The sequence below is a fragment of the Colius striatus genome, chromosome 2, assembly GCF_028858725.1.
Source record: "Colius striatus isolate bColStr4 chromosome 2, bColStr4.1.hap1, whole genome shotgun sequence".
Lineage (NCBI taxonomy): Eukaryota > Metazoa > Chordata > Aves > Coliiformes > Coliidae > Colius > Colius striatus.
In genome coordinates, this window is record NC_084760.1 from 87,628,775 (window position 1) to 87,652,971 (window position 24,197).

Sequence of the window (24,197 nt, forward strand, 5' to 3'; positions counted from 1 at the left end):
TTTTGGTATATAAGAATCCTTTTTAAAAAAACAAGCAGTTAAAACAAATGACAACTTGAAAGTTAACTTCTCTTCTGAAAGAACAAACAAAAACCCAAACAAAACCAAAGCCTTCAGAAACACAGATACATGAAGATCTAAAAACAACACAGCAATCTTTTCTATACCATCTGAGAAAGCAGTTATTGTTCCCACCTGTAAAATCTTGCCTCTTGTAAAACTCCTCAGACAGCAACAGTTCAGTCTCCTCACTCTCTGCAATGACTGGGTACCAAAAGTGAGACATAACTTTTTACTTTCATATGCAGGCATTAAGTAGTACCTATGAATTGCAACAATACACATACGCCAGCCAAATACTGGAAATCGCTATTAATGGATCAAAAAAACCTATGGGTATTTCCTGCCAATTCCTTCATGTTAGAAGAGACACACTTGGTATGACACTCAGTTCTGTATAACTAGCTAAAGTTTTCACTAAGACTAACATTAGAACCTATATGCTTCAAAAAAAGAAGTAGAGAAGGACTAGTCAAAGAGCAGTTAGTATCCCCTGCTAGCCAAGTTTGTGGAGTTTGCTGCAACAAGTTTGTAAACACAAGTGAAGAGATCAGGTAGAAGTTCTACATTGGAAGCACGACTCCAAATTTGAACAGAGTTGCTTCCACTGAATCAAGTTCAAATTTATCCCAGACAATTTAAAAAGCAACAAATTGGCAACATGAGACTTCCTAGGAGAAGGTTACAATTGTAGGTTCTTTCAAAACAAAGTGTCCAAAAAAGGCAGTAATACCATTGAGTGGGATAGAGTCACTTGTGGGAATTAAAACCGTGAGTAGGCTGTTCTTTGCTGTTGCTGCTGAGACGGGGGCTGTCCTTGCTGTTGCTGAAGACGAACCTGCTGAGAGTACGGATCCTCAAGAGACTTAACGAAAATAGTTGTTTTAGGCCCAGTTTTCCAGACAATACCATTTGAATCTATTACAGAGGACTCTACTGTGATGTTGTGGGTGCCAAGTATCACAAAATTTAACAGAAACTGAGTGCTGAAGTAGTCGTTGTGTGGTTCCACCCTCTGCTCCATTTCATTGGTCATGTTGTCAATAGGAATCTGAGAACACACGGAAGGTTAAAAGTGCCATTTTATACAAGAAACTGTTCCTAACAAGTTTTGTGGTCTCCATTTGAAGGAGAGAAAGAAAAAAATCCTTGTCCTCAATTTCCTAAACATGTGCAGGTTTGAGCCAGCTTGACATGTTTTATCACCGATGATTGGGTAATTTTTCTATCTATTCACAGAAGCAAGGTAGCTAACAAGTCTTTGTCTCCCTGAAGTTCTAGTTTTCCAGAGTAATACAAGTCAGATAAACATTACACATTCCTAGATCTGTTATTTCAGAAGCAACTGACTTTTTTCTCCTTTTCCTCCCTGAAAAAACAACACCAAACCAAAAAACCCCACTCCAAAACCCACCAAAATAGGCCTTTTGCTAAATGTCACATCAACAGAACCTGAACAACAGACATGTAAGCTCTGATTAAACCTTTGACTTGCATTTAACATGTACCTCCTCAGGTGCTACTTAATTCGGACAGCCTGTCTTCTTATTTCCATAAACAAAAAACAACTTAAAATGAAGATAAATAACTTCTAGAGGCTATGTGGCAGAGAATAATTTAACTCCTTCCTTTTTTCCCCTGTGGAGTTCTAAAGTTGAATTTCCCTGATCTCAAGCAGACTCCTCATGACTTGTTCTGAACATCACAAAGCCTCTTGTTTGGAAGAAATGCAGTTACTAAAAAGGTATCAGGACATAGCAGTCTTAATCCTAGATCTGTTCTATGCACTGCACCTGGGCTCTTGTCAGTGCTTGAATGTCTACTGTCAAGAGCGAGAGGGTTACAGAAGAACCCATTAACTTCAACATGAACATTTTGCTAAGCAGAGGCAAACAAAAGAGCAGAAAATCACAGCAAGGAAGCTTAAGACTCCTCCCTGGTCTATTTTAATCATACCTTATAGTCTTGTCCAGATTTGCTCTGCAGCACTGACGAGACGTTCAGACAAACTGACTGGATTTTACGGAACAGGCCTGGTTTAGATCCATGTTGAACCACTCCTTCCACCTTTAGGGCCAACTGCTGATTGTTCTGTACTGCAATAGGTTCTGCTGGGTTCCTCGGAGATGGGGATAGAGCAAGCTGCAAACACAAGAAAGCAGACCAAAAGGTGATTTCATACCTCCAGGAAAGCAAACAATTTGAGGATGAAACACTCTCTTTTTATAAGAAAATCGAGGGGTTTGTTAGAGAAACCAGCAAATAGAAACACAGAACCTGTATCTGAGGCTCATTACCATAATAATTGATAAGCATCATCAGCAATACCAGATGTGTTCTTTATCATAGTATCACTAATGCATTTTTTCAAAAGAAGTAGAGAAAAATCTTCTATAAAATAGCCACAGGTAACTATAGTAAGCTGAACAAGGTTGTAAAAAGCAGTACCAGTAAATATTAAAAGAAGCTTAAAGTTTTAACTGTTTCCATAAAAAAGGAGCACTACAGTAAGAAAACCCCACGGCTACTGAAGGTCACATATAGTCATTCTTAGTCAGATGGTTGTCTACCCAAGACTAGAATATTACTTAGCTTTGCAGACTCAGAATCAACAACAATTCCAGTTAGATTTTATCTTGAAAACTTTGCAATCAACAAACAGAACAATACTTGTCTAAGTCACAGCCTAGTGGTTCTGAATAATATGTTCATGTCATCATCTAAGTTATTCCTAATAGGCCAACCCAGATGCTATTTGCAGTTACAAGTGCCTTCAGTGAAAATACTGAAGCTTTGTGCCCCCAGTAAGGCCTCTCATGAAGTAAAGACTCTACAAAGAGTAAAAAAATAAGCTACATTTATGCAGTACTTACCTTAATACTTGTAGACTGCAGCTTTTGAAAAAAGTACCTTTGAAATGAAAGGGGTACCTTTAACAATGCAATGACAGCATTGCACAGACAAGCTGTATGCTGTAAGAAATAGAGACAAAACAATTCAGGAAAAAAAAAATCATTCATAGCTTACGAAAAAGACATGCATTTGATGTACTGAAACTGCAGTAATTTCCACTACAAATCCAGAAATACATTGACACAGTCACAGGATAATAGCCACTATGATGACAGTAACTGCATTCAGCCTCCCAGTTTATGTTCTGCTATAAAGAAGTTACTCTGCTCTGGAAAGAACAAGGAGATTGTTTTGGTTTAGCAAGGAGCAGCTTTTGCTTGGTAACAGGGGGAGCAGGTTGCAGTGAAGACCCGGTAAAGAGTTTGTGGACTCTCCCCCAGCTCCTGGGTTCACACCCACCTCCAGCCCGGCTGGGCCAATCTGGCGCCTCTGCCATCACTATTTAGGGGACTGGAATTTTAGGAGACTGACAGGAGGTGTATGAGTGATATAGATGGAGGCGACCACACGGACCCTACAGTCAGAGAAGGAGGAAGGAAGGAGAAGCAATAGACCAGAGACTCCTCTGCAAGCTGTGTCAAGAATGCAAGCTGTGCCCCTGCAACCTATGGAGATCCATGGCAGGACCGAGAGTTACCAGCAGCTCCATGTGAGTGAGCCCGGACTGGTGAGGGACTGTGTGGGGAGATGGCCATGGCCCTGGCCGTACTGGAGAGCCTGCACGCCGCAGAGCAGCCCCACGAGAGGCAAAGAGGAGCTGCAGCCTTTGGAGTAAATGCATGTCAGAGTAGCCCTTGCAGCCCGTGTGTGAGAGTTACCCCATGGACTTTCAGGGAGGATGGGTGCGGAGCCCACCTGTCCTGAGGAGGGACAAAGGGCAGAAGCTATCAGGAATAGACTGATATTCTGCACCCACTCCCCCGCTGCCCCACCCCGTGCAGTTCATGGGGGGAGGAAGTAAAAACACTGGGATCAGGGCTCTGAGTCCAGGAAGAGGGGAGGTGTGGCAAGAAGGTGTTCTTAAAGGACTGGTCGGACTCTTAATTGTTGTACTGCTCTGTGTTGTTTTATTTTGGTTATGTCTTGGGGTTTTAAGGTTATGTTTTAGTTGATGTTTAGTTGATTAAATTATTTTCTTCCCCAAGCCGAGTAGCCTGGTCTGTTTTGTCCTGGACCTTAAGCAGCAATTAAGCTCTCCCTGTCCTTTGGCAATTCTCAGACTCTTCTGTACTTGAGGCTAATCGTGGTCTTTTGTTCCCTGATAGGCCTAAACCAGACAGAGGTCCCAAAAAAATACAATTCAAGTCTGATGTTAAGAGTCAGAACAGCGGGACCTGCTTAAAACATTCTACAGAAAATCCTGAGACATAAACAACAATTACTCTCCAAGCAAAGAAGACTAACACCTACCACAACTTAATGGAATGCAATAATTAAGTTTTAAGCCTCCTGCCTCCTCTTCTTTTCCCCACTGCATCATCCTTCTGGCTCAGATGAGCAGAGGCAGCGCTACTGAAGTCAACAAGCGGCACTGGTATGAAGCCAATGACAATAAGTTTATAGGATTTACCTTTGCTACGTTATAAAACTCATTCCTGTATTTGAGATCTGTAAGGACTGTTGAATTTAGAGAGCAGGCAAACAGATGCCAGTCATGACAAATTAACTGCCTTATTCCCATCTCATCGACATGCACTTGGGTTTTACGATGTTCACTAACAGTAAAGGATGGAACCACAGTAGCCCTGTAAAGGAGCACGTTATCAGCTCACTGTTTGCATTCAGTACACTTAACATCATGTTCTTTGATGACCCGCATTGATAAGGGAAAGGCTATACTCACAAGACACAGTATTAAGTGCCAAAAACTCAGCAACTGAAGCTAGGCTAGTGCTGGACTGTCCAGTACTGTGTGTGGTAGGAGAACTCCCACATGACAATGGCATAAAAAAAGATAATACTCTTCTGTATTTGAACATGCATGTGGCAAGAGATCTGACAGATTTGACACTACTTGAAGTAATCCTTACCGGCAACTGCTATATTCTTAGTATCACAATTTTAAAAACATAATTTTCCATCACAGCAGTAACATTCCAGATGTCTCAGTAAAACCTTTTTTGAAATATTGTTGAAGTGGTGAGGATCTATAGAGACCATTTCTTTCTCTAAGAGGTAACGTTTAATTAATCAAACATGCTCTTCAGTTTCTTGACCACCACAGATACACAGAGTTGCTGAGTTTTTGACATCTTTCTCTGCAGAACATACATTTAAAACTGTTACTTGCCAAGTAAGACACAGGAGCATACTTCCTGTTGAGGGATTCTACTTCTTCTAGTACATGATTAAATACAGACATCATTCTTCTTTCATATTCACTCTCAATATGTGCTGTTCCATTGGAGCTATATTCCTGGAAACTAAACAAAAAAAACCCAATCCACCAGACTCTTTTCATTGTGTCTAACATTTTCCTCGTTGCAATCTGAGAGGCTTGTTGCCAAGCAGGCCCAACAAGACTATCCTCTTGTTACACCTTGAAATCCTTTAAGAAATAACTTTCGAAGTGTTTACTCTGTTTACTATTTTCCCACTACAAGACTTGCCCTTTACAATTAGATCCTTTCTTAACTACAACTTATCCACCACTTTCCCCACAGTTTTCTCAGTTGAGGCAGTTACAGGTCTAACTCAGCATGCTTAATTCTTCTAGCTTTTATTCAAGTCTGTAGTGTTGTATGTTTTCAAGTCTCACAACTCAAGGAAAAGCAAGAATGTCAGAGTTAGGACTAAATTCAGAAGTTTATCTCATGCTTCGAATTCCATCTCCCGGACACCTAATGTTTTGAACTCCACAACTTCATCCTCTTCACAACTATGATTAATATTTCGTCTAAGCAATGCTGAATTCAGAATGAGTAGGACAGACACTCAGCGTGTTCACTTTTATTTCCAGTTAAAAAACAATTCACACATCAAAAAATATACTTATCCCTGTTATCTTCCATTTAATCTCATCCTGGGATTTTTTTTTTAAAGAGTGATTCAATTTATAGGTACTTCAACATAATTTTCTAGTGGGTGTACGTTCACTGTTTAAAAAAAGAGCCAAAGGTGACAGATTTACATTAGAAGTCTAAACTAATTTAATATATATGTTTTCAGGACTCTGAAGGAAATTAATATAGGTATGGGAGCTAATACAGAATCATACAAGTTAAAATAAGCAGCTAAACAAAGAGAATAAAAGTTGTTCTTTATTTTATAGGAGCCTATACTTAAGTCCAGTATAGTGCTCCCAAAAGCAATGTCAATGTAAGAAGCTGCAATAGTTCCTAGCCTGACAGGTCGAGGAGAGCAGCAACAGGTCTTCAAGCCTGCCCAGAGTAGAACTGGAAGGATCTAGTGAGAAACTTTCTGAACATTCTTTGAATTCCCAGGCTTAAAGCTCCAAGGATTTAGAAATAAACAGCAAAGTAAAAAGTTAACTATCAAACCTACCTTGCAGATTCTGGATCCAAAATCAGAGCTTCTATTGCATGTGAAATCAACAGGCAGCTTTGCTGTTGTCTGGTATTAATACTAAGGATTTTAAATGACTTACAAAGTTGGCACTTAAACCAAGAAAGGCAGTGTATTTACTGGCACTTCTCCTTATTTCATTAGCTTCTGTGAAGTAATCCTGAAGTTATTACTCCTTTAGTAAACACAGAGCAAGAGCTACTAAAATCCCAAGTTCCATGCTGTTGCAATGTTTGTGTCAACTTGTTCATAAAGTAATTCCAAACAATAGTATGGCAAAGTTTACTTCCAAACAGGTTTAAGCGATTGGTAACCTCATTTTTATGCTACTATGCTTCAAAATGACTTACTGCCAGTCTTCACAGAGAAGAGGATTATTAAGCTTCATGCTGTCCATAATGAGTAGGAAAGAGGACATTCTTAGAAGGAAAATGCAAGATTTTGAAAGGATACAGTTCTACATTCCTTAGAGTTGCTGAGTCTGCATCAAAAGATGATTGATACAGATCTCCATACCGGGTAGCCAGGTTTCGGAATTCCTCCATTGAGTGCTTCATCTACAAAGACAATGTTACTAGTCAGAAAACTCAAATCAAAGTAAACCAAACAAAACCCCATACATCCAGGAAACCACTATGCTGCAACATACAATACAGAAGGAATGAGACAATGTACTCTTGCAAGATACCCAGAGTGCTTGCTTCTTCACACAGTTAAAAATCACCCAAGTGAGAGACTATTACCCACCCTTCAAACAGGTATTTTTCCTGTAACACAGCCCCAACATATCCTCCTTGAATTAAAACCAAAAGCAAACAAAAAGTCCCCACCAACCATCCCCTACTGATAAATCAAAACCACAATTGTCTGTCTTTAAAAAAATTCCTTCTTGCTGACTACAGACACTTTAGAAGCAGACTGTCTTGGTCTTCTGTATAGTACTAAGTCAGATGCAAGCACTCATCAAAAGGATCTGTAGTACAATCCTGAAGTACTGTAATCACAGTAGCTGAGGTGTTTCAAAAGAAGACATGAATGGTCTTGCTGGCAAGTTTGAACCTACTGAGCAGCTTACTACAGCTGTGCATGTGAACAGATGAAAAAACACACATACATGCTCAACCTCAACATATGGCCTGCCACAGGTAGATGTTTTAATAGTTACAGCTGAAAAAAAATCAAGGCCCACTACTTAGCAAAACTCTTCACTACTACTTTTCATTTCTTTCATCAAGTATGTTTGCCAAGAAGCAAAATTCATACCAGAGTTGCAAATGTAACTGCACAGAAGAGGAACAAGAACACATGCCTGGTTAGAGATGCGTCCACACCTCTGGAGATCGTTTCCTGATGTCATAGCAATCGTTGTGGCAATAGCTGGTGGAGGACTTGTTTTTAGGCTGTTGCAGGTACAAATAAGTTGAGAAAAGGCTTGCAGAAGGTCAATCCTGAGTTTCACAAATCCACACTGAAAGCTCAGAGGATTAAGTGGCGTACTAGCAGCCTGAAACACAGTAATAGGAATGTTGGCAATCTAGGTCAAAAGCAAACATGATAAAATAACTCTGCAGTGTCACTGAACTCTCTCATCAGAGAGCTGAATCCTTCAGTTCAATTCTCAAAATTGCTTTGTTGAAAGCTACATTTAACAGATTTGCTCAAATCATACTGAGTATAAAAGACAAGTTTGGTCATTACAAAACTGCCTTTCAAGGATATCACCCTTGTAACAAATGTGACTTAAGTTGTTACAATGCTATTACTGCACCTATTTCCCCTCATTCCAAGGCCAAGCCACTAGACCATGACATTAGTCCAGACAGCCCTTACCATGAGAGAGCACACTGAATTGGAAGGCAAATAAAGGACTGAAAAAGTAATTTTCTGCATCAGCCAAAAGAGAAAAAATGATCTAAAAAGGTACCAGCAGCCAAGAGGAAGGGGTGATAACCTTCAATTTTTTTCAACTGTGAAATGGACAGGAACATTACTAAGGCACCAGACTTTGCATTTGATGAAGACAGAGACACAGTTCAGTAACAACTAAGAGCAGTAAATACCAGAACTCCAGGAGCCTAGATATACTGCTATTATTTAGAAAATATGGTTCTGCGAAACTGCTCCCTAAGAGCTTATCTGATTTGTAGAAGCATCTGTGACAGTTTAGGACACCCAAGAGGGGGGTAAATTGCAGCACTCAAGATTTTATTTTAGTTAAGTAAAAGATTCACTACTTATTTTTCTTATAATCTTGGCTTTTGAGGAGAGCACACTTTTTCTCTTTAGGGGGAAAAGCCATCTGTAACACAAAGCACCAGGACCATCTCTTCCTCAGAGAATGGAAGTATGTCTTCCCCAGTGTTTATTATTCAAAAGAAAAGGTCACTTGTAGAAGCAAGAAGAGCACATATACCAAAACCTAAGAACCATTTCTTTGCCAGCAGGAAAGCAGTAAACTAGTTTTTTACAAAAGCTCACTTCATCTGACGACTGGTCCACTACTGACTGCAGTGAGAAAACATCAGCCAACTGCAACCACTTTAAACCACCGAGTGAGATTTCCATCAAAGAAATAAGTCTATTTCATCACTTGAGCCATTCAGCCCCTCTTATCTACCACTTTGCTTTCCCTTCTCCAAGGGCATTAAAAAAAATCCCTTTTGAACAGAAATTGTTCAGTTTGTTCTGCAAGGGTGGTTTCAGAAAACCCCGTGGAAGAGATCTCACTGTAACTGTCCTCCAGAATCTACATGGCTTTATAGAGAGTAGAGGACCAGTACTTGTATAAGAAAATTCAGACACTTTTAGGACCACAAATTGGACTCGATTCTTGCAAATGGAAATACAATCTTGTCTCATTAATACTGCAATTTGCCTTATCTGCTACCCATATAGCCAGGGGCAATGAGATACAACTCTTCTTCAAAAAATGAGAGTTCTTTGACTCAGAAAAATTCTTTAAACACCACCACTTGTTACCAACATATCTGGAGTTACTGCTACTTAATCAATGGTTATCTTAGTGCTTTGTTCAAGTTCTGTATCTCCTCTATATTACCAGCAGTGAAAAACAAGTACAATGCTTCAATGAGATGCATGTTCTGTGCCAGAAAGAGCAAATCCTGTTCAAAACCTTTGCTAACTACACAAGCACGTACACTTCAAGACAAGTGGGGACCGTGGCCGATGCACTCTGTGACAAGTCCCTGCCCTCCCCACTGCCACCTCTCATCTATAAAATAATGGGACTTCTGTTTTCCTCAAGCGGACTAGCTCACATGAAAGAACATTTTGCATGCAGCAATACAAGACAGTTGCATGTACATCAAGGAGTAATTGAGAAATTTTCTGACAAGATCAGACACTGTCTGAATATTTCATCATTGCCAAACTGGGCTGACTGAACATTTGCAACAGATTTAGTGGCACAGTGTCTTCCAGCTACAAAGTTGACAGCTACTCAGGGTTCACCATATGGTAGTCTGTGGTACCAACAGTGCTGAGTCATGCTCTACACTGAAAGAGCAGCCACAGTAAAGCTGAAGGCAGAGGGAAGAGACAGCAAAGTCTTCATCGGTAAGACTATACTTTGCGCTTTATGGCACTTTGCTTCCCTTTGAGATGCTGAGTTCGGTAGATGCAAACAGTGAGGGCTCCTTTCACAGGTGATACGCTCAAAAATGGTAAGGAATTTATCCAGAGCGATGCAGCAGCCGGTGATGAAATGCAATTCCCACTTCTCTAGCCCTCCAAAACCTGTACTTACTCCTCTGAACCACAACAAACCACAAGGAAGGTATTGCACCCAGAAAAGAACGACATGTAACATGCAGGAAGTGAGGTCAGCAGAGATGAGGACAGGAACTCTTCAACAGGAAAAAATCAAACTCCACGGAAGGGCTAATTAAATTACTGAATCATAGAATGACCTACTTAAGAAAGTTATTTTCCTGACTGTATTAAATATTAACATCTAATTAGATGAAGTCCTCCCTTCAATGTCTTCTAGAGGTTAGAGAAATCTTAAAATGTTGAATTAAAAGCCACATTCTCTCAGCCAACAAGTTAAAAGCAAATACTTCAAGAAAGATGGAGCTGTCTCTCAGAGGACAAAGTTTAAAATGTACATCCTTCCTGCTTATTCAGGAACAGGTTTTTTAATCAACAATAATATCTGAACTTTAATTAAACAGTAATATCTCAATTGTCATCACAATCAGTTCCAGTAACAGGAAAAAAAAGCAGCTTCATTTAAAAGGCATACAGATTGCTTCCCAGAAACTAAAATAGGAAAGAAAGTATTGTGTGTGAAGCTGGATTGTCTTTAGTTAAGAAGCAACTTCACAGTAAGAACTGAAGGTCCATATTCATGGACCTAAACAAATGCTTTTTTTGTTTACATTCACAGATATTACATACAGCCTCCTCCTATTTGCATGAATTTGGACAAGGCAGAAAGCAGAAACCATCTGAACTCTGCTGATTTAATGAGATGGAGTTGTCCTCTCTCCTCTTACTAAGTTGGTTTTGCCTTGTTGTTAGGATTCCATAGGATCACATTGTCTAATACAAGGCTAAATGAACTCAGTAGGAGGAAGGAAAGACAAATCCTTCTTCGTATCTCAAGATGGGAGCCAATTCAGACAAATTCCTAGGCTTGACTACAACAGTTTATGAAGCCAAGACAAGGAGTGGAAAATTTAAAGTAGTGTACCTTTAAAAAAAGATCTATCACATATGATATGATTTGATCAAGGCAGGAAGGGAGCAGGGGGGAAAAGAAGAAAAAATGAAATCTAGTGAATCACATTTAGGTGAGCTGCAGAATTTTCTCTCTAAAGATACAGTGTGTTACAACTGGCTCTTAGAATCATAGAATGGTAGAGGTTGGAAGGGACCTTTAGAGATCATCTAGTCCAACCTCCCCTGCAGAAGGAGGTTCACCTAGATCAGGTCACATAGGAACATGTCCAGGTAGGTCTTGAAGACCTCCAAGGAAGAAGCCTCCACAACCCCTCTGGGCAGCCTGTGCCAGGGCTCCCTCACTCTCACAGTGAAATAGTTTTTTCTTATGTTTAAGTGGAACCTTTTGTGTTCCAGCTTCATCCCATTACCCCTGGTCCTGTTGCTAGATACTATAGAAATGTCCCAACCTCCTGACACCCACCCTTTAGATATTTATAAATGTTATAAGACCACCTCTCAATCTCCTCTTCTCCAGACTAAACAGCTCCAGTTCCCGCAGCCTTTCCTCGTATGAAACATGTTCCAGTCCACTGATCATCTTGGTAGCCCTGTGCTGGACTCTCTCCAGCACTTCCCTGTCCCTCTTGAGCTGAGGAGCCCAGACTGGACACACAGTACTCCAGATGAGGCCTCCCAGGGCACTTCCCTGCAGTTCTATTGAAAATGGCAGATATCATACATCTTTAAAAACAGAAATCATGCAGGAAACCTGCTGCAGGATACAGAAGCATCATTGCTGAAGCAGATGTGTGCTCACCGTCAGTGAGGCTATGCCTTTGTGATAGGATTTTAGAGCCTCAGCAACGCAAGAAAGTGCTGAGCTGTAGTTGTCCTCCTGCAACCCCGTCAGACATTGCTCTGCATGGGAGAACTCCTTCAAGCTATTCAGCCAGAAGTAGAAGTGTTCTGAAGCCACTTGAGTCAGCAGGCTTTGATACAGTTCTCTGGCCATGTCATGGTTGCCCTGTAAGGATAAGAATACTTCTAAGAGGGGCATGAAAGAAGGTTGTGAGTTTCTACAAAATAAATACAAGCAAGAAAACAGTAACATCTCCAGAACTTCTCTTACTTTAAAAATATAAGTAGTTACACTTCTTCCAAACATTTATCATGCAATTCTAACACCAGATAAAAGTACAAATGCTTATTTTATGGAAATACCAGCCTGTATAAGCTATAATAACTATTTACACAAGATCATTCAATAAGATAAACAAATATCAAAATTCACTTTTAGCCCAGCAACTTGTACTGGGGTTTCCATGCAATTCTAATCCCAGCTGTGACTTTACTGAAGGGAAAAGAGAAACTTTTTTCCTCACTTCCTTCACATTAAAGAAAGAAGCACTTATCAGGATGGCCTATATCATCTTCTAAAGAACCACTAGATTATGAACGTGCTCAAGAAAGTATCAGGTCATTACTTCTTTCACAAATACTTCAAAAAGACAAGTGAAAAGCTATTCTGATGGGATGAGTAGTCAGGGAAAAAAAGAAGAGGGATTTTTTTTTTTTCTTTCCCCCATCATTTTTCCTTCCTCCTGAGTCCTAACATTTTCCTTACTTTCTTTTTCCAGTTCAGAGAAACCATTAGCATCCTTGCAATCAAACCAAACCATTTACCTCCAGGTGTTCTTACTTACCATTCTGGAAGCCTGTCTGGCTATCCTGTAAGCTGTCCATCCATTGGAGGCATTCTCAAGCTGCTGTTTGATAACAGTTTTGATTTCTGAAGATAAAGCTTTCTGACTGGAAACAAATATCACTGTGGCAAGAGAAACCTAATGAAGAATGGAAGGTGAGGAAGGTTGTATATCAGAAACTCTACAACAGGAAAAAAAAAAGCCAATTCTATTTCCTAAACTACCAGAAATGATCTGCTTGACTTTGGCCTCAAAACAACATAGAAGATTACATATACATTTTAACTGAAGAAATTCTCAGTCATGTAGTTAAGATATAAGTACTTATAGCAACCCAAGCACTTACTGTAGATGAAAGTCTGTTTCATTTAACTAATCTTTACTGTGGCTTTTAAGATGTATTTCAAATGCTCTAAATGAACTAACAGGAAGCTTGTCATATCTGTCTTAAAACTCAAATTCATTTCCAAGGAGATGCAATCAAAGCATTTTCATCTCTTACAGTACATTAAAACTCATGTGTGTCAATCCCCTGCCATTTTGCTTTTCTATAACCATTATTTCACAGATCTCCCAAGAATTTCAATAGCTAGGTTTGTCTAAGCAGTGCCATCTGCTGGAAAAACTAAAGGAATACACTGCACACTTCAGCTCCATCTACGAGACATTTCGACATTGAACACTGATTGATGGAGTCAAAAGTTCAAAGCAAAAGCTGAAAACAGTGACTATAGACTGACTTGTCAACTTGGACACAAGAAATGGCTCAGCTGCCTTTTTAAATGAAAACCATCCACAGTAAGTTTATATAGTCTTTGTCCATCGTGGGCTATTCACAAGAAGGTCTTACCAAGAGTTCCTGTTTTTTATCTGTGGCAGATTGTCCAATTAATTTATAGAGGTCCATCAGGTCTCCTAGCATTCCATCTGCTAAGACAGGCAGCTGCATGGCAATAGCTGCCAAACAGTGGCACATGAGAATCCTGGCAGCATCCTGGGCACTGTGCAGCTGGGCCAGCAGGGATTCAACCACAGACTGGCTCAGGTGAGGGCGGCATTTGACCAGCTTCACCATACACGTTAATGTGATCTGCAATGCACAAAATCAACAACAACAATAAACACAGTAGGTATGTAAAAATAAGAAAGATACACAAATTCTTACTTGCAAGCACAATGGCAGAAACATCAAGGATCTGACATTTTCAGAACCACGTACTCTACAAACGATGAGATTATTTTTTCTGAGGGCCCAAGCTTTTGCCCCTGAGCTCACAGTACAAACACGTATCACAAGTTCATGAAATGGTCATCTCCTCTCTCATACCACCAGCCTTTGAACGTAAAAAAACTAGATAAAATCACTAGTAGCAACTTATGAAGTGGAAAAATAAAAATAGTAGTTTACAAAAGTGCTGTAATCATGTACATTGCATCCCAAACTCCAAAATGCAGGGTCTCTTCAAGATTCTCCTCATCCTCCAGAAATACCTCCATCCCATGTACAAGTTCACGTTTTACCATAGTTGCTCTTCCAAAGAGGAATGCATTTTTTTCCTCTCAACGACAATCAACTTACTCTAGAGCTGAGAGAAGCTGCTCTACAGCTGTGCTCAGTTTCTCTACCACTCTGAACTCTAATTATGGGCAAAAACACAGAAAAACCTTCATTTCCTTCCATTATGTTTGCTTCTACCAGAAAGGATTGGGTGTACACAAGCCTTTCCATTATACAATCTATTACTGTAACTTAAGGCTGTGTCAAGGTAAGACAACAGTAATATCACCTTTAACGTTGCCTGAGCTCCCGGACTGTCATCTTGACTACAAAGAACAAGAAGAGCTTCTAAGCCAAAAACTGCATCTTGCTCCAAAGGCAGAAGATCTAAGAAAAACAAGATTAAGTTAGTTCCCTGTTATGTTTTCTGACCATAATTGGTGTAATGCTTGCACAACTGTGACATCTGTAGGTCACACATAAGTCTCTGCACTAACACTTCTAAATACCCTCTTACTGTTTTGCAATAGATTTTATACAAAGTGTTTTCAAAGGCTCACAAACAATTGACCGGGTCTTACAGCTATTTAGCACCAGTTCTACTGTGCCCAGTGACTTCCTCTAATTTAGACCCAGATGGAATCTTCCCAAGCGCTCATAAAATCATACAGAATATTTTCTACTAGATTATAGTCTCCATTCTCCCTAACCAGCATGAAGGATCAGACAGATTTACTAATAGGTTCACAGACGAGACCAGTTAATACTTGCTAAGTGCGTAAGTCTGGTTGTAAACAGACATTTCTTTGTCCTTGCTTTCACTTACCCTTTTCCTGACAAGAGGCTGATATATTAGTCAGAATTCTCACACCATGAGCTGCAATGCCACGGTTATTATGGTAACAGCACTCCTGTGCTAGTTTTACTAAATCAAATGATCTTGCAGCTGTGGCTGCTGTTCCTAAATAAAGGCAAAGCAAACAGGAGATGAAACAGCACAGTCCATAATTACACCCACAGGTCTTCTCAAATGCCTTTCTGCAAAAGCACTATATTGACCTAGGATTACTTTTTTGTATGTTTAAAGAATAGAATTAAAATGTCTTTCTCTCTTCACAGAGGCTTTCTCTTCACTTCTGAACACTATACAAGTTACACACACACCGTCGCTTTGATCTAAAAACTGATGTTTCAGGGACTCACAGAAATAGTGTCTTAAGAGATTTTATATCTGGTTTTAAGAAGCTGGTAAGTGTATTAATTATTAAGGCCTGCCAGAATGACTGAAGAGAACATACTATTTTTCCCCATTTCTGCAGCTCATGTAGTTAGGTTCATAACACTCATTAGGGCAGTCTGGCTTTCAAGAAGGAAAAAAATGCAGTATGATTACTATTTTAAAAATAGAATATCTTGAATCACTTTAAAACACCTACTCTATTTCTTGAGAACATAGTCACAAGGCAAAAAGGTTCACCTGGTACTGGGGCAGGTCATTCCCACACGGATGGCATAGCTTCACTATGCCAGGGTAACAAGCCAACACACTCTCACACCATTAACTCTCCACGCTACTCAAAACTATGCAAATCCATGGTTAAAAAAGCACCTTAAGCAGATTGCAGGTCAGATATTTGAGAAGCATGACATTGCTTCATTTTTATGCAGAAAAGTTGACGATACAAAGGTAAAAATCCCTTTCACACAGTATATTACCAACAAAATTCAGAGCAAAATCTTAAACCATAACTATTCATGGGTATACAGTATTCTAAGTTCACTTGTGATGAATACAGTCTGACTCTCAGCTAGTGTTCTGAAGTTCAAAAGCAGTTTAAGAATATGCTACAAAGTGTTTTGAAGAAATTGATCACCAGTAGACAGAAAATCCATTAAAAATGCCAAAGATAATAATCGAGTGTTCTTACCTGGTGCACTGCTGAAGTATTGTTTAATGGCAATGGTTCCTGATAATGTGGAAAGAACAGAGAGCATGCCCAGTTTCAAGCTGTCATAGGGAGTGTGAAGAGCAGATTCACAGAGTGCCTAAAGATCAGCAGGAGAAAAGATACAGATGGAGAGAATTCCCATGAGGTATCTGTATTAATTATTTAGTTGCACTTGTCCATAAAGAGTTTTGACGGTCTACATTTTTCCACAGAGAAACACTACACTGAAAGCAAAAGTCAGAAGTTGCGTCCTGAAGCATCTGTTTTAGCAGACTGAGGACACAGTTTGCAGAAAAGTAGCAGTGGGTCTCAGATGCTAGACAACACCAATTAAGTAATTTGTTAATAATCAGTGGCAAAAATATTATCAGGTCTCATTGATTAAACATTGAAAAAGATTTTAAGACAGTTCTCCAGTCTTAGAGGTGTATTGATTATTTTGCCTCTCTATCCGCAGCGTTTTATGTATTACATCTCTTAAGAACAGTTTCCAGTGTTATTTCCTTTAGCAGTCCTAGTGTCCAACAGAATACAGTTAGAGTTTCTTGATAAACATCTTAAAGCATATTTCAGTTTTTAACTCATAGTACAACTCCTGTCATACTTTTGCGTCTTTCACTAGATATACCCAGGCTTTAGCACACCTGAATCATAATAAAACTCCTAAAATTGTACATTATTCTCAGATTCATTATGACAACATTGTCCAAAATTTAGCCATTCACTAGTTTTGGAGGCTTTAGTCAATCTGAGCAAGCAATGAGACAAATGGAAAATATAAGTATATTCTGCCTCAGAGTTGAGTGATAATATCCAGTTACTGAATATAAAAACACCACAGAATTAGTTCCACAGAACAAATAAAAACCTCAAATGGTGTTGTAATTGGGCATACATGTTTTCTTGTATGGTATAAAGGTTAAATTCTAAATATTTTTTCATTTGTGCCAATATAGTATTTTGCTTATTCACTGAACAACACAGCAGCAACAGTTCAGTTCTGACATCAATGGAACTTTTTTGCTATGCATTTCAACCACCAGGACACCCACTTTAAAAGACAGCACACAACAATGAAAGCCATGTTATCAATGTCTCTTACTTGTATTGAGAGAACTACCAACCAGGCATAATGGTATAAAGTAGCATTTTGACTGCAAAGAATTCATAAACCATTAAAGCATTTTCTTAAAAGGAAGTAAATTTCTGGTATTAGTCCATTACGAAGAATAAAGCTGTTACTGAAACAAAAATCTCTGCACACTCGAAATCATCCTCCCTGAGAGAATCATAGACAAAGCAAAACATGCTTTAACACAAAAAAACCCAAAAAATCCAGTTTTTCTTGCCAGTTGCCTTATGCTTCGACAGCAAATGTAGCTTCCAAGAGTAGTAAAAACAAAAAAGAACCAGAAAAGTAAAGCTATAAGCCTATGCCATTAAGTTCTCAAGATATTTACTTTCCCATTAGTCTATTCTGAAGTTATTTTCTATAGTCACTGCTACCAGAAAAAAGGGAAAGACAAGGAGCTAAAAAGAAAATGTTCACATGGAATTGTGATTTAAAGAAAGCAGCAGTACTATCTTCAATACAACTGTTTCCTCAGTTTTAGATGTACTAGAAACCATCTTCTAGGGTCTCATTTCTATAACAAGAGTGAGAAAGGTACTATGGAAAAAAAAAGAGGCATTAATCCCCAGAAATGAAATCTAACTTACATCTGTCCTTTTAAGTATACCTTGCTGAATGACATAACTTAAGACAAATGCCAGAGAATGAGAGCATTAATACATACTCAGTACGCTAAGATTAATGTAAACATTCAGCTAATGTCTATTATCTTAGACGAGTTTGTCAGATGGAAAAGTTATTTCTTTACTGTAAAAAGGCCTAACTCATGACACGTGGCTGTCCTCAGTTACATTACTTCAACTTTGATCCTTGATGGGCCAGCTTATCTAACTTGAGATACTCCATGATTCTACAAACTGTTCATTAACACTTGGCTACTCTGCTTGGCAGAGTAACAGAACTTAACGACATGGAGACATATGTTCTTCCTTCCTTTACCAACCAAACTCTTCTTCTGGAAAGGATTCTACAACTAATTACAAAGTTTCATAATAAACTTTAGCTTAAAAATGTACAAACCTGAATATTTTCTCTGCTCCATGTATGTGGTGTCTTGTTGGCCAACAACTTTAAATCTTGGATTGCAAGCCTCTTCACAGCCTTCCTGGGGTCATTCTTCAAGTACTGCAACAAGAGCTGGATCTGCAACAAAGTAAATTCATTGTTTAAGAGAGACCCTACTAGAAGAAAGCTTCTACCCAAGTCCTTGTGAAGAAATTTGGAGCATACTCAGCCAAAAGTAACTTGCCTTACCTGTCTGATCACTTGCCACATGGAAAAGTCCTTATATTGGTTGCGATGTCATAGCAATCTAAAAGAGCCTGACCCATCAACTTCCACCCTACTGCTCTCTCCTTATTCATGCACCCTTCTCTGCCACTCTGCACACCCGTTTCATCATTCAAATACCACAAAACATCCTTGAGAAGCTCTGTAAATACTTTATAATGTTGTGATGGTGCTACTAGGAAGTATTCTGGGCATTTGATGCTAATTCAGGTGTCTGAATGACATGCAATTAACAGACAGCAACACAAACATAACTTGTATGCCTCAGTAGTTGCTAAAAACGACCCTAAAAACCCAATGAAACAAAATCAACCCCTACCCACTCCCTCCAAAGCATTTATCTCAAATTAAGTGACATTTAACTGTGTGTGCTTTGTTGTGGTCACTTCCTGAAAGTTTACAGAGATGGAATAGCCAGCACATGAAAACATGAACCTGCTGGCCATGGTTTTGCTCTGCATCGCCATTCTGGCTACATCACTTTTAAGCAGCTTGGCTGTTGTGTTGCAGAAATAAAGCCTAAATTACCATGTCTAGTGCCAGAAAAAAAAAGAACATCAAGTGTTCTAATGTTGTTTCAGTTGGCTTAGATTCAGTACTATCAAAAATATCCTCTGAAATACAGAAACTGGCCTTCCAAAGACAAGTTCCAGACAGATCAATGCTATTAGTCTAACAGTAACAGACACCAGCCCTCCATAGCTATACAGGATTGAAAGAAGGCAAATAGACTTTCATGACTGCTTCACAAGGATTAGTTAGATGAATCTCAAATGTTACTGTGTTCAGACCAGTTACGTAAATCACATCCACAAAGCACAAGATCAGAACGTAAAAGCAATGTATTTTTCCATCACTGCTTCCCCACGCTTGGTTTATAGTCCTAAATGATAGCAACAGAAGCAAATTCCTAAGAGTTAAAGAAATACTTGAATACACTCTATGCTACTGAAATATTAATTTGCTTTCATGCAAGGAAGGCAAAAAGCACATCCACAACCCAGGAGAATATACAGCAGTGAAAAGTGAAGCCTGAGTTCTACAGGTGACATTAAGTGTATTCAAAAAGTCAGGGTGTTTGTTTTCCTAAATGCTAACCCATCCTAGTTGACTTCAATTCCAGTTGATTTGAAGAAAGACAGGTTATGATCTGTAAAGAAGGGCTCCTGTGTTTGATGGAGTTATCTGAAAGTGGGATCAGAGAAGGCAAAAATAGACAAAAGCAACGACAGTTTTCAGGGTATTCTTTATCTATAGCACAGAGGACTGGAACATTTTTCATACAAGGAAAGGCTGTGGGAACTGGTGTTGTTTAATCTAGAGAAGAGGAGACTGAGAGGGGAACTTAGGGTAATGGGATGAAGCTGGAACACAAAAAGCTCCATTTAAATCTAAGAAAAAACTATTTCACTGTTCAGATGAGGGAGTCCTGGCACAGGCTGCCCAGGGAGGGTGTGGAGTCTCCTTCCTTGGAGGTCTTCAAGACCTGTCTGGACATGTTCCTATGTGACCTGATCTAGGTGAACCTGCTTCTGCAGGGTGATTGGACTAGATGATCTCTAAAGGTCCCTTCCAACCCTACCATTCTATGATTCTGTGATATCCACTGTGATTAATTTTTGGCATCAGTTAGAATCTGAAGGGTTTTTTAACTGTACTTTTATATTTTAAGTTGAAGGAATTAATTAGGAAGAATTACCTGTTTAGGAATGTCAACCAAAGAAGAGGCAGCAAGCAGAGTAAAGGTGTGCAGAGTAACAATAACCATCTTGGTAGAGGGATACGATGTTACCAGCTGCTGAAGCAGCTGTCGGGAGCTGGAGGCCAGGCTAGCATCATGATGCATGTGCTGTAGAATAGGGATCAACTTCAATTTCAGGTCCACAGGTGTGGCCAAACCTGCACCAAGGAAGGGAAACAGGTAAAGTGTTAGTCTCTTGTACTGGCTTTGGCAGTACTGAGGCACCAAATGTGCCTGCTGAAGGTAGATACCTGCATTAGCTTCAAATAATTAATCTATTAAATTGCAGTGTAACAACAGCAGTATCAAGTACTTTTATTGTTCTTTGATAAGGAAACTCCTTGTTTCACTGCAGGTAACACACACTAACTCATCTGAAACAACCCGTGGTAGTTTGTGTAAGCTTATTATACTATAGATCAGCTTTTATTCTTCACCAAACAGATGTTTTGAGAACTTTAAGACAACACAGAGCCAGACATCAGACAACTGGCTTGCTAATTTCATTTAAAAGCTGGAAACCTTTGAAGGTAAGAGCAACAGCATCTTGATATTTACATATGGATAACAATGACTTCTCAGAGAAATTAGAGCTTTTCCCTTTTACCATTCAATATCAAGCTGTACCTTGAATCATCTCACTGATTTTATTACATATTCCAGCAGCAAAATCTCTGTGGAGAAAAGACAAAGGACCAGGTGAAATGAAAAAGAAATAAATAATTAAAATTAAAAATCTATTTAACTACAAAACATTGTGCTTTAACAACAAAAGCTTTCACAAAAGAATGTTTGCCAAGACCTAAATTGCTTCAGAACTCCTGCACATAGGTATAGTCAACTGATAAAATGGAAGCTTTCAAAAACGAGTGCAAGTGACAAGCAGCACTATATTTTGTTTCCTAGTGTAATTCCTGGAAAATAATCCTTGACTGGAGTTCCTAGTCCACATTTCATTCCCATATTTATGAACGTTCCAGTACTATTTCAGAAAAAAACAACCTGGAAAACTTGCATTCAGATTTCTTGACAACACTGTTACTGCAGATAATGACATGTTTTGCTATAAATGAGCACTAGAGAAGGAAATAGTAAGGCTTATGAATTACAGTGTCAATGGAATTTCCAGTCTTTGTAGTATGAAGAACTGAAAAAAAAAGAATTTTACTTCTTACTTTGACTGTGCAGAAAAGTTGGCAGCGGCAAATATAGCAGCTTCAACTTCCACGTTATCATGGGAATCCAAACTCTGACGAATACTGTGATGTGCATTCTTCCTTTCTGGAATAATAGATGCCATGCTGCCCAACATCCTGCAGAAATAAAACACAGCAAAATCAGGAAGAGCAACAATCACTAAGAAATGCAAGATGAAATCAAACAGAAATGTGCAAGGACTGGTTAAAAGACTGTTTTTACACAAGTATGTGCTCTTTCATGTATATTACAGAAAGAATACAACAATTTAATGCTAAAATGTACTGATCACTATTTCCAGACGCACACAAAGTACACACTGTGGGATATAAATTCAGAAGTGTGGTAGTTTGGAGGGGGATAAAGAACGCATTAAGATAACTGTCTCCATCCTTTCTATCCCTCTTCCCAAATAAGACTGCAGAAATGACAAATGTCACTTCACAACGTGTACTAATAATTAGCTCGAGATCTGAAGTACGTGAGGTTCATTTATGTAATGCGTACCGAAGTGTAATAGCCCGAGCAACTGGATCATTGCTGTGAATTACTGAAAAAACTCTTTTGACAAATTCATCCACGTTTAGGATCTTCTCTAAGTGCTTCTCACTCTGCTGAGTAACTTTCAGCACACACAGCCTCAGGAAGTTGTTTCTATTAGAAGATAACACACATTTCTTCATCAGTCTGCTTTATAATAAAAATTCAAACACTTTAAACGCAAAGTTACTTAAAAAAAACACAATTTTTGAGAGTAAATTAAAACAACAGTCTATACTTTAGAAACATTTAAGTAAACAGATACAGTAAAAAAATAAACACACTACTGTTTTCTTTTCTAGCACAAGTAGCATTAAATTTAGGCCCAGTTCCAGGGAAATGAATCTGTTGACACCAGTGAGGAGGAATGTAAGCAGATGCTTATTTTGTGCTGAGTTAAGGATCTAATTCGACTAGAAAAGCATGTCCGAGACTACAATAAAAAAGTCTAATTGCCATTGCCAGGTATAAGTTAATTTCTTTTCCTTCCTGGAGCCAATAGTAAATATTCCACAAAAGCAACATGTAACTTGGTAAACTACCACAAAATAGCTCCAGTTCTAGCATATGCGTTGTTTAGACATCAGGCACCTGGAAGAGCTAATACCTTAGGCTTTGTTATAAACATTCCTTACAGATGGAATTTGCACATATGATCATTTATCTCTTCATTACTTACGAATTTGTGTGTGCCTGCACAGAAAAATTTACTCCACTGAACTTAAACTGGTCAGCAAGTGACCCTTCAAATCAGGATAGATGGAAAAAAAGACTGTCTTGCTGACAATTTACGGCCACTGAAGCCCACTAAAGATAGGGAAAGCACAACTTTTCCTTAGGAGAAGGGGTATCACTGTAGTATTATCAGCCAGCCAGAAAAACCCCATAACTGCCCAGGTTCCAATGCAGCCACACTCCAAGATACAGTGCGTTACTACACTCCAAGATACAGTGCGTTACTACAGATCAGAGATTTGAATGGACACCGACAGGATGCAACTTACCCCACTCTGAAAACATCGGCTAGCTTTAGGAAAGCTGAATTAATGAGAATGGGAAAAGGATACTTCTGGAAGAGCCTGGGAAAACGAACGACGGCTTCGCACTGCTCCCCGAGTTTACCAGACCTGAGGCCTAAACGAGACAACAATTACTGCAGGTACCGAAGCATCCTCCGAACCAGGACCTTCCTCCGCGCCCCGCTCGCACGGGGAAAACGCTGCAGCGCAAAACTCCCAGCCGCTGGGCAGCGAAGGACGGGACGGGCCCGGCCCCCATAGCGGGGCAGTGGGCAGAGAAGGGCCCTCACGACAGCCCCGCGGGGCGGGCAGGCAGCCGCAGCCCCACTCCCGAGGCCGGCGGCAACTCCCGGCCCGCCTCACCTTTGTCCAGCTCCATGAGAGCGGAATTGGCATCCAGCTCCTGCTCGCCGTAGCCCGCATCGGCTAGGAAGGACTTGGCGCTTGCAGCCATTCTGACCGCCTCGCACCCGGCCCCCGCCAGCACTCAGGCGCCCGCCCGGCGCCCGCCCGGAACCCGCCGCCCCGCGCACGCGCAGCCGCCCGCCGCCGCGGCGTTGATGCGCAGGCGCGACGCCGAGGCGCGTCCGCGCGCCAGCCACAGCCCCGGCCGCCTCCACTCCCGGCGGCTGCGGCACGGCCAACCACCACCGGCGGGGAGCGGCCAGGAGCGCCCTGCCCTTCTGCACCACCCAATCAGGGGAAGAGAGCGCGGCGTGGCGGGCGCCTGCTGCCCAATGAGGGGCCGAGGCTCGTTTGGCGGGTCGGTCGGTGGCGGGAGTCGGCGCCACGAGCCGGGACGGCGCGCACCGGTTGTTGCTGGCCATGCTGTGCCGCGCGCTGCTCCGCCGCGCCTCGGCCGCGCCGCTCCCCCGTGAGTACCGCCGCCGCCACGCTCCCCGCACCGCACCGCACCGCACCGCACCGCACCGCACCGCTGCAGC

At 40.3% G+C, this 24,197-nt stretch overlaps 1 protein-coding gene across 2 annotated transcripts; it reads right to left on the reverse strand.

Annotated features, from left to right (window-relative positions):
- Window positions 1–23,754, reverse strand: INTS7 (integrator complex subunit 7). 2 transcript variants are annotated; one of them, XM_061990079.1, is made up of 20 exons: window positions 23,617–23,754; window positions 23,239–23,368; window positions 22,202–22,348; window positions 21,673–21,810; window positions 21,125–21,171; window positions 20,456–20,655; window positions 18,487–18,609; window positions 16,314–16,431; window positions 15,212–15,346; window positions 14,675–14,772; window positions 13,738–13,977; window positions 12,888–13,025; window positions 12,002–12,208; window positions 7,808–8,002; window positions 6,952–7,055; window positions 6,478–6,546; window positions 5,264–5,396; window positions 2,934–3,032; window positions 2,017–2,202; window positions 1–1,111 (listed from the first exon to the last, which is right to left on the reverse strand). In XM_061990079.1, the coding sequence occupies exons 1-20, from the start codon at window positions 23,705–23,707 to the stop codon at window positions 824–826; spliced, it is 2,886 nt and encodes a 961-aa protein (XP_061846063.1). In that variant the 5' UTR covers window positions 23,708–23,754; the 3' UTR covers window positions 1–823. The 2 variants fall into 2 exon arrangements, with proteins under 2 accessions (XP_061846063.1, XP_061846064.1); XM_061990080.1 differs by lacking the exon at window positions 15,212–15,346.
- Window positions 23,755–24,197: the final 443 nt, after the last annotated feature.

What these genes read in the sequence shown, in the direction of transcription:
- INTS7 (XM_061990079.1), bottom strand. Translation starts at nt 23,707, where the DNA reads ATGGCTGCAAGCGCCAAGTCCTTCCTAGCCGATGCGGGCTACGGCGAG. An exon ending in GCTCGGGCTATTACACTTCG is followed by an intron (nt 21,811 to 22,201) that starts GTACGCATTACA and finishes TTATTTCTGCAG; the next exon opens with GATGTTGGGCAGCATGGCAT. An exon ending in ATAAAAAACAGGAACTCTTG is followed by an intron (nt 13,026 to 13,737) that starts GTAAGACCTTCT and finishes ATTCTTCATTAG; the next exon opens with GTTTCTCTTGCCACAGTGAT.